Below are 11,265 nucleotides of genomic sequence, written 5' to 3' on the forward strand. Positions count from 1 at the left end.
TCTGAGCCTACCTATGTTTGGTTATTAAAGAAGCTCTGTTTAAGTTAGTTCGCTTTTGGGTCCTCATTCACTCACCATAACAGAAGAATCCGACCAAGAATGGACCCAGCGACTTCGGATCCTCTCCACTCAGCCGTCGGGATCCAGGGAGCGATGCTAGGCAGACACGAGCAGGAAGTGTCTGCTGCTCGACATGCCGTTGAGACCCTGGCCACCCAAGTCTCCAACCTCACAGAACAGGTTCACCATCTCCGCCTCGATCCACCGGCCACTTCCAGGGCTTTCGAATCTCCGGAGCCCAGAATCAATAACCCGCCGTGTTACTCTGGGGAGCCCACTGAATGCCGCTCGTTCCTCACCCAGTGTGATATTGTGTTTTCTCTCCAGCCCAACACCTACTCCAGGAGCACTGCTCGTGTCGCCTACGTCATATCTCTCCTTATTGGACGGGCTCGTGAGTGGGGCACGGCAATCTGGGAGGCAAGGGCTGAGTGTACTAACCAGTATCAAGACTTTAAGGAGGAGATGATACGGGTTTTTGATCGATCTGTTTTTGGGGAGGAGGCTTCCAGGGCCCTGTCTTCCCTATGTCAAGGCAATCGATCCATAACAGACTACTCTATTGAGTTTTGCACTCTTGCTGTCTCCAGTGGCTGGAACGAGCCGGCCTTGCTCGCTCGTCTTCTGGAGGGTTTCCGCGCAGAGGTAAAGGATGAGATTCTCTCCCGGGAGGTTCCTTCCAGCGTGGATTCCTTGATTGAACTCGCTATTCGCATTGAGCGACGGGTTGATCTTCGTCACCGAGCTCGTGGAGAGGAGCTCGCGCTCTCCGTCGCCTCCCTCTCCGCATCACTACCATCTTCCTCTGCCGGCTCGGGTGCTGAGCCCATGCAGCTGGGAGGTATCCGCATCTCGACTAAGGAGAGGGAACGGAGAATCACCAACCGCCTCTGTCTCTATTGCGGTTCCGCTGGTCATTTTGTCACTTCATGTCCAGTAAAAGGCCAGAGCTCGTCAGTAAGCGGAGGGCTACTGGTGAGCGCTACTACTCCTGTCTCTCCTTCAAGATCCTGCACTACCTTGTCGGTCCATCTACGCTGGACCGGTTCGTCAGCTTCCTGCAGTGCCTTAATAGACTCTGGGGCGGAGGGCTGTTTTATGGACGAGACCTGGGCTCGGGAACATGACATTCCTCTCAGACAGTTAAAGGAGCCCACGGCCTTGTTCGCTCTGGATGGTAGTCCTCTCCCCAGGATTCAGCGTGAGACGCTACCTTTAACCCTCACTGTTTCTGGTAATCATAGTGAAACCATTTCTTTTTTAATTTTTCGTTCACCTTTTACACCTGTTGTTTTGGGCCATCCCTGGCTAGTTTGTCATAATCCTTCCATTAATTGGTCTAGTAATTCTATCCTCTCCTGGAACGTCTCTTGTCATGTGAAATGTTTAATGTCTGCTATCCCTCCTGTTTCCTCTGTCTCTTCTTCACAGGAGGAGCCTGGTGATTTGACAGGGGTGCCGGAGGAATATCACGATCTGCGCACGGTGTTCAGTCGGTCCAGGGCCACCTCTCTTCCTCCACACCGGTCGTATGATTGTAGTATTGATCTCCTTCCGGGAACCACCCCCCCCCGGGGTAGACTATACTCTCTGTCGGCTCCCGAACGTAAGGCTCTCGAAGATTATTTGTCTGTAGCTCTTGACGCCGGTACCATAGTCCCCTCCTCCTCTCCCGCCGGAGCGGGGTTTTTTTTTGTCAAGAAGAAGGACGGGTCTCTGCGCCCCTGCATAGATTATCGAGGGCTGAATGACATAACAGTGAAGAATCGTTATCCGCTTCCTCTTATGTCTTCAGCCTTCGAGATCCTGCAGGGAGCCAGGTTTTTCACTAAGTTGGACCTTCGTAACGCTTACCATCTCGTGCGCATCAGGGAGGGGGACGAGTGGAAAACGGCGTTTAACACTCCGTTAGGGCACTTTGAATACCGGGTTCTTCCTTTCGGCCTCGCTAACGCTCCAGCTGTCTTTCAGGCATTAGTCAATGATGTCCTGAGAGACATGCTGAACATCTTTGTTTTCGTTTACCTTGACGATATCCTGATTTTTTCACCGTCACTCCAGATTCACGTTCAGCACGTTCGACGTGTCCTCCAGCGCCTTTTAGAGAATTGTCTTTTTGTGAAGGCTGAGAAGTGCACTTTTCATGCCTCCTCCGTCACATTTCTCGGTTCTGTTATTTCCGCTGAAGGCATTAAGATGGATCCCGCTAAGGTCCAAGCTGTCATTGATTGGCCCGTCCCTAAGTCACGCGTCGAGCTGCAGCGCTTTCTCGGCTTCGCGAACTTCTATCGTCGTTTCATCCGTAATTTCGGTCAGGTGGCAGCTCCTCTCACAGCCCTTACTTCTGTCAAGACGTGCTTTAAGTGGTCCGTTTCCGCCCAGGGAGCTTTTGATCTCCTCAAGAATCGTTTTACATCCGCTCCTATCCTTGTTACACCTGACGTCTCTAGACAGTTCGTTGTCGAGGTTGACGCGTCAGAGGTGGGCGTGGGAGCCATCCTTTCTCAGCGCTCCCTCTCTGACGACAAGGTCCACCCATGCGCGTATTTTTCTCATCGCCTGTCGCCGTCGGAACGTAACTATGATGTGGGTAACCGCGAACTGCTCGCCATCCGGTTAGCCCTAGGCGAATGGCGACAGTGGTTGGAGGGGGCGACCGTTCCTTTTGTCGTTTGGACTGACCATAGGAACCTTGAGTACATCCGTTCTGCCAAACGACTTAATGCGCGTCAGGCGCGTTGGGCGCTGTTTTTCGCTCGTTTCGAGTTCGTGATTTCTTATCGTCCGGGCTCTAAGAACACCAAGCCTGATGCTTTGTCTCGTCTCTTCAGTTCTTCAGTAGCCTCCACTGACCCCGAGGGGATTCTCCCTGAGGGGCGTGTTGTCGGGTTGACTGTCTGGGGAATTGAGAGGCAGGTAAAACAAGCGCTCACTCACACTCCGTCGCCGCGCGCTTGTCCTAGGAACCTTCTTTTCGTTCCCGTTCCTACTCGTCTGGCCGTTCTTCAGTGGGCTCACTCTGCCAAGTTAGCCGGCCACCCTGGCGTTCGGGGTACGCTTGCTTCCATTCGCCAGCGTTTTTGGTGGCCCACCCGGGAGCATGACACGCGTCGTTTCGTGGCTGCTTGTTCGGTCTGCGCGCAGACTAAGTCCGGTAACTCTCCTCCTGCCGGCCGTCTCAGGCCGCTTCCTATTCCCTCTCGACCGTGGTCTCACATCGCCTTAGATTTTGTCACCGGACTGCCTTCGTCAGCGGGGAAGACTGTTATTCTTACGGTTGTCGATAGGTTCTCTAAGGCGGCTCATTTCATTCCCCTTGCTAAGCTTCCTTCTGCTAAAGAGACGGCACAAATCATCATCGAGAATGTTTTCAGAATTCATGGCCTTCCGTCAGACGTCGTTTCGGACAGAGGTCCGCAATTCACGTCTCAATTTTGGAGGGAGTTTTGCCGTTTGATTGGGGCTTCCGTCAGTCTCTCTTCCGGCTTTCACCCCCAGTCTAACGGTCAAGCAGAACGGGCCAATCAGACTATTGGTCGCATCTTACGCAGTCTTTCTTTTCGTAACCCTGCGTCTTGGTCAGAACAGCTCCCCTGGGCAGAATACGCCCACAACTCGCTTCCTTCGTCTGCGACCGGGCTATCTCCTTTTCAGAGTAGCCTCGGGTACCAGCCTCCGCTGTTCTCATCTCAGTTCGCCGAGTCCAGCGTCCCCTCCGCTCAGGCTTTTGTCCAACGTTGCGAGCGCACCTGGAAGAGGGTCAGGTCTGCACTTTGCCGTTATAGGACGCAGACTGTGAGGGCTGCTAATAAGCGTAGAACTAAGAGTCCTAGATATTGTCGCGGTCAGAGAGTTTGGCTCTCCACTCAGAACCTTCCCCTTAAGACGGCTTCTCGCAAGTTGACCCCGCGGTTCATTGGTCCGTTCCGTATTTCTCGGGTCATTAATCCTGTCGCAGTTCGACTTCTTCTTCCGCGATACCTTCGTCGCGTCCACCCGGTCTTCCATGTCTCCTGCATCAAGCCCGTCCTTCGCGCCCCCGCTCGTCTTCCCCCCCCCCCCCCCCCATCCTTGTCGAGGACGCACCCATCTACAGGGTCCGTAGAATTTTGGACATGCGTCCTCGGGGCCGTGGTCACCAGTACCTCGTAGATTGGGAGGGGTACGGTCCTGAGGAGAGGAGTTGGGTTCCCTCTCGGGACGTGCTGGACCGTGCGCTGATCGAGGATTTCCTCCGTTGCCGCCAGGTTTCCTCCTCGAGTGCGCCAGGAGGCGCTCGGTGAGTGGGGGGGTACTGTCATGTACTGTCATGTTGTGTCTTGTCTCTGTCCTTTCCCTTCACCCTGTCTCCCTCTGCTGGTCGTTGTTAGGTTACCTTTTCTCCCCCGCTTTCCCCCAGCTGTTCCTTGTCTCCTCTAACTACCCATTCACCCCGTTTCCCACCTGTTCCCTTTTTCCCTCTGATTAGGTCCCTATATCTCTCTCTGTTTCTGTTCCTGTCCTTGTCGGATTCTTGTTTGTTGTGTTTCATGCCTGAGCCAGACTATCGTCATGTTTGCTGTAACCTTGTCCTGTCCTGTCGGAATCTGCCGGTCTATCTGAGCCTACCTATGTTTGGTTATTAAAGAAGCTCTGTTTAAGTTAGTTCGCTTTTGGGTCCTCATTCACTCACCATAACAATTATATATTGCTATAGCTCAGAGAAGCAGTTAAGAAGGCAAAGCTTCCATTATATATTGCTATAGCTCAGAGAAGCAGTTAAGAAGGCAAAGCTTCCATTATATATTGCTATAGCTCAGAGAAGCAGTTAAGAAGGCAAAGCTTCCCATTATATATTGCTATAGCTCAGAGAAGCAGTTAAGAAGGCAAAGCTTCCATTATATATTGCTATAGCTCAGAGAAGCAGTTAAGAAGGCAAAGCTTCCATTATATATTGCTATAGCTCAGAGAAGCAGTTAAAATGACATAGCTTCCATTATATATTGCTATAGCTCAGAGAAGCAGTTAAGAAGGCCAAGCTTCCCATTATATATTGCTATAGCTCAGAGAAGCAGTTAAGAAGGCCAAGCTTCCCATTATATATTGCTATAGCTCAGAGAAGCAGTTAAGAAGTTAATGCTTCCATTATATATTGCTATATCTCAGAGAAGCAGTTAAGGCAAAGCTTCCATTATATATTGCTATAGCTCAGAGAAGCAGTTAAGGCAAAGCTTCCCATTATATATTGCTATAGCTCAGAAAAGCAGTTAAGAAGGCAAAGCTTCCATTATATATTGCTATAGCTCAGAGAAGCAGTTAAGAAGGCAAAGCTTCCATTATATATTGCTATAGCTCAGAGTAGCACTTAAGAAGTCATAGCCCTGCCCCATTCAGGAATACCCAACCTCTGATTGGTTCTACATACTTCCAGGTCTTAAAAGGGTTCAACCTGGAACCAAATAGGGTTCTTCAAAGGGTTCTCCTATGGGGACAGCCAAATAACCATTTCAGGTTTTAGATATCACCTTTTTTTCTAGAGTATAGTTTATGAAACATTCTAACAGCATGAAACGTCCTAATTTAACATTTTGTACCATTCAACTCCTTAACTTTTTCTAGGAGGACAGTAGAGGGTAACTAGTTCACACATCCTAAAAGTCATTGGCAAGACTCGTGGGGCCAATTGCAACCATGGAAAGCCACCAGATTATGACCAGCTGATTTCTCATTAAACCATCAATACACGCTAAAATCACCTGCACAGCTAAACTCACTTGCAACCAACACAGAGAGCAATAGTAATGGCGACTTTTTGTGGGCACTAACATCTCCACCAGTACTTGTTGGCCAAAGCCTATGGAGAAATGATTGTTTTTGGGGCGGATAAACGCCGAACATAAGGTCTATGGTAAACACAGGTTTAGGAGATCTTATACCAGGGATCATCAACTAGATCCACCTGCTGACCGATTCTTTCTTGAGCGGATGTGCAGGGGGCTGGAACGTAATTGGCCCAGTGTCATTAGGGTTTGCCCGGGGCAGGCAGCCATTGTTTGAATTTGTTCTTAAGACTTGCCTAATTAAGTAAAGGTAAAATAAGAACTCCTAATTATGTGTTAACCTCAGATCTTATTTCCACCTTTATCCCAAAACCTCATTCTTTCCTCATTAATTTCCCCCACAGGAATGGCTGAACGAACCAGAGGTAGGTCATTTCCCCCACAGGAATGGCTGAACGAACCAGAGGTAGGTCATTTCTGACACAGGAATGGTTGAACCAACCACAGGTAGGTCATTTCTGACACAGGAATGTCTAAACCAACCAGAGGTAGGTCATTTCCCCCACAGGAATGTCTAAACCAACCAGAAGTAGGTCATTTCCCCCACAGGAATGTCTGAACCAACCAGAGGTAGGTCATTTCCCCCACAGGAATGTCTAAACCAACCAGATGTAGGTCATTTCTGACACAGGAATGTCTGAACCAACCAGAGGTAGGTCATTTCTGACACAGGAATGTCTGAACCAACCAGAGGTAGGTCATTTCTGACACAGGAATGTCTGAACCAACCAGCGGTAGGTCATTTCTGACACAGGAATGGCTGAACGAACCAGAGGTAGGTCATTTCTGACACAGGAATGTCTGAACCAACCAGAGGTAGGTCATTTCTGACACAGGAATGTCTGAACCAACCAGCGGTAGGTCATTTCTGACACAGGAATGGCTGAACGAACCAGAGGTAGGTCATTTCTGACACAGGAATGTCTGAACCAACCAGATGTAGGTCATTTCTGTTTTTTAGGACTACAAACTGGCGATCTCTATTTGCCAGCGATTTTGCCGCGCCCTAACGTCGATGATGAGGTTATCTTTTAGTCTGGATTGTAACCGACATTTTTTATGACTGTTTTGCCCTCTGGTTGGTATTCTGATTGGAACAACTTAGTTCTACTTTAGGAACAGAGTAAGAGCAATTGATCTATTTGCTAATCATTCCATACTACTGAAATCAAGTATTACCTCGTTTACCACGGCATATCTACTGTGGTAATTTACCCGACACCTTGTATGAATTGAAAACTAATTGTTGATGGTTTAGCCTACTCTTCTTATTTCATTCGTTTCCAATTTATACCTAATCCATGAAATACAATTGTCTTTAAAATAACATTGACTGCAATGGTCATCCATTATCAAGATCGGTGGTCATCCATTATCAAGAACAGTGGTCATCCATTATCAAGAACAGTGGTCATCCATTATCAAGAACAGTGGTCATCCATTATCAAGAACAGTGGTCATCCATTATCAAGAACAGTGGTCATCCATTATCAAGAACAGTGGTCATCCATTATCAAGAACAGTGGTCATCCATTATCAAGAACAGTGGTCATCCATTATCAAGAACAGTGGTCATCCATTATCAAGAACAGTGGTCATCCATTATCAAGAACAGTGGTCATCCATTATCAAGAACAGTGGTCATCCATTATCAAGAACAGTGGTCATCCATTATCAAGAACAGTGGTCATCCATTATCAAGAACAGTGGCCATCCATTATCAAGAACAGTGGTCATCCATTATCAAGAACAGTGGTCATCCATTATCAAGAACAGTGGTCATCCATTATCAAGAACAGTGGTCATCCATTATCAAGATCAGTGGTCATCCATTATCAAGAACAGTGGTCATCCATTATCAAGATCGGTGGTCATCCATTATCAAGAACAGTGGTCATCCATTATCAAGATCGGTGGTCATCCATTATCAAGAACAGTGGTCATCCATTATCAAGATCGGTGGTCATCCATTATCAAGAACAGTGGTCATCCATTATCAAGATCGGTGGTCATCCATTATCAAGAACAGTGGTCATCCATTATCAAGAACGGTGGTCATCCATTATCAAGAACAGTGGTCATCCATTATCAAGAACAGTGGTCATCCATTATCAAGAACAGTGGTCATCCATTATCAAGAACAGTGGTCATCCATTATCAAGAACAGTGGTCATCCATTATCAAGAACAGTGGTCATCCATTATCAATGGATTATCAATGACATTTTTGTCATTTGAAGGATTTAGTCTAGTTAATATTATTATTTTTTCACCTTTGTTTAACCAGGTAGGCTAGTTGAGAACAAGTTCTCATTTACAACTGCGACCTGGCCAAGATAAAGCAAAGCAGTGCGACACAAACAACAACACAGAGTTACACATGGAATAAACAAACATACAGTCAATAATACAATAGAAAATGTCTATATAGAATGTGTGCAAATGAGATAGGATAAGGGAGGTAAGACAATAAATAGGCCATAGTGGCGAAATAATTACAATTTAGCAATTAAACACTGGAGTGATCGATGTGCAGAAGATGAATGTTCAAGTAGAGGTACTGGGGTGCGAAGGAGCAAAATAAATAACAGTATGGGGATGAAGTAGTTGGATGGGCTATTTACAGATGGGCTATGTACAGGTGCAGTGATCTGTGAGCTGCTCTGACAGCTGGTGCTTAAAGCTAGTGAGGGAGATATGAGTTTCCAGCTTCAGTGATTTGGTAATGGTACCAGGTCATCCATTATCAAGATCGGTGGTCATCCATTATCAAGAACAGTGGTCATCCATTATCAAGATCGGTGGTCATCCATTATCAAGATCGGTGGTCATCCATTATCAAGATCGGTGGTCAAATATCCCTGGACAGTGCACATTGAAAATATGTAAGTAAATAGGGATTGAGTTATATAATCTATTGGCAACTTGTTTAATCAAATAAAAATGTAGTCTCTAAAGGTATTTAGAATGGCATATATTATATTATTTTGCCATTTAAGGTGAAACATTTGAATGAAATGTAGGCCTACTACTTCCATATTCTTCTATTGGGGGAGGAGGGGGGAAAAAGAGTCTAGACCAGCTGTCTGGAATGATAATCACTTGACAGTAACAATGAGAGATTAACTGATCTGATGCTTTATCCAAGTGGGTTATTTGTTGCAACCAAGTTTAGTTTAGTCCGCAGGTGAATATAATCTCCTGTTAGTAGCTTTATAAGAAATCCAGAGGTAACCTGCAGCAGCGCGTTAAATTCTGCCTGTTCGTTGTAATCAAGCCATGCAGTTTTGGGCAGCCATGCCATCAAAAGGTGATACAGTTAAGGTCCTGTGAAAGTCCGCTCACTGACTCTATGTTCTTAATCAAGCCCTGATCAAAGGTCAGCTGTTAACCGGACCCTTTGTCAACCGGAGTCGACGAACGGGATAATACTTATCCAAACGCCAAACAAAAAGGAGCATTCATATTGCAGGAGTACAAATAGAACCTGGAAAAAATATTGACCTACTACAGTAATTGTTTCCTGCACAGTCCTCCTACTGAACACCCCCCCCCCCCCCCAGTTCTTTGAAACCTCCAACCCAATGACAAAAGTGCAAACACACCTATATTTATTTATTTATTCACACAAAAGAAGACAAGTGAAAGACAAAACAGTGCAAATGAAAAACATGGTAACCACTGATCCTAGAACAAATGGATCCATTGAGAGACAAGAGGACCTTCTCATTTGGCATTGATGACGACTGCACCAACACAACAACCGACTCAAGGTCTGTAGTAATTCTCCTTTTTTGGGGAGCGTTGGCTGTTTGGCAGATACCAGGCTGTAGGATTAGCACCATGTTCGAGGCATCTTAATTGGGGAGGACGGGCACGTGGTAATGGCTGGAGCGGAATAGGTGGAAATGTATCGCCGTCATTGTAAATAAGAATTTGTTCTTAACTGACTTAACTAGTTAAATAAAGGTTAAATAAAATGTAAATAAAACAATCAACAACTGATGCCATTCCATTTGCTCCATTCCAGCCATTATTATGAACCGTCCTCCCCTCAGCAGCCTCCACTGGTTCCAGGTCATGAACTGCTTGTGACTGAAATAAGAAGAGATAACTCTGTGTGCACGCAGGTTACACAGTACGTAGAGTTATGCCTTGTTCCTCTCTTTGCAGCCCCATCTCAACCAAGGGTCTGGGAGGACTGAAAGGCACATTAAAGTCTTTCTGTGGGGGTCCGGTTTCGTCCAAAGGATCAGAGAGTTGGGGGTGGTTAGATTAGAATGACTGTTATTAGAGTGTGTCTTGGACTAGTAGCCGTTAGCCAAGTGGTTAGATTAGAATGACTGTTATTAGAGTGTATCTTGGACTAGTAGCCGTTAGCCAAGTGGTTAGATTAGAATTACTGTTATTAGAGTGTATCTTGGACTAGTAGCCTGTTAGCCAAGTGGTTAGATTAGAATGACTGTTATTAGAGTGTCTCTTGGACCAGTAGCCGTTAGCCAAGTGGTTAGATTAGAATGACTGTTATTAGAGTGTATCTTGGACTAGTAGCCGTTAGCCAAGTGGTTAGATTAGAATGACTGTTATTAGAGTGTATCTTGAACTAGTAGCCGTTAGCCAAGTGGTTAGATTAGAATGACTGTTATTAGAGTGTATCTTGGACTAGTAGCCGTTAGCCAAGTGGTTAGATTAGAATGACTGTTATTAGAGTGTATCTTGAACTAGTAGCCGTTAGCCAAGTGGTTAGATTAGAATGACTGTTATTAGAGTGTATCTTGGACTAGTAGCCGTTAGCCAAGTGGTTAGATTAGAATGACTGTTATTAGAGTGTATCTTGAACTAGTAGCCGTTAGCCAAGTGGTTAGATTAGAATGACTGTTATTAGAGTGTATCTTGGACTAGTAGCCGTTAGCCAAGTGGTTAGATTAGAATGACTGTTATTAGAGTGTATCTTGGACTAGTAGCCGTTAGCCAAGTGGTTAGATTAGAATGACTGTTATTAGAGTGTATCTTGGACTAGTAGCCATTAGCCAAGTGGTTAGATTAGAATGAATGCATCAGAACCTTTCAAGGTGGAAGATTAAAATCCACTTCGGCTACAGAAGCAAACTCCCACAAGGCAACTTGTGCCACTTTCCTGTATTGCCTAGTAGATGCCTAGTAGATGCCTAGTAGATACAGTGCTTTAGACTTTTTTCACATTTTGTTACGTTACAGCCTTATACTAAAATGTATTATATCATTTTTTTTACCTAATAAATCTACAGACATTATCCCATAATGACAAAGCAAAAACAAAAAATAAAAACTGAAATATCACATTTACATAAGTATTCAGACCATTTACCCTGGTTCGATCCTGGGCTGTATCACAACCGGCCGTGATT

The 11,265-nt window shown here is 45.8% G+C and overlaps 1 protein-coding gene across 1 annotated transcript in view; it reads right to left on the bottom strand.

Annotated features, from left to right (window-relative positions):
- Nucleotides 1-6,700: 6,700 nt before the first annotated feature.
- Nucleotides 6,701-11,265, bottom strand: part of LOC139412460 (Golgi apparatus protein 1-like) — a 67,842-nt gene continuing 63,277 nt past the window's right edge. The window contains exon 22 of the mRNA XM_071159247.1: nt 6,701-6,762. Within this exon, the coding sequence (XP_071015348.1) occupies nt 6,701-6,762 (62 nt within the window). The remainder of the gene's footprint in view (nt 6,763-11,265) is intronic.

The sequence above is a fragment of the Oncorhynchus clarkii genome, chromosome 6 (genome assembly GCF_045791955.1).
Source record: "Oncorhynchus clarkii lewisi isolate Uvic-CL-2024 chromosome 6, UVic_Ocla_1.0, whole genome shotgun sequence".
NCBI classification, from domain to species: Eukaryota; Metazoa; Chordata; class Actinopteri; order Salmoniformes; family Salmonidae; genus Oncorhynchus; species Oncorhynchus clarkii.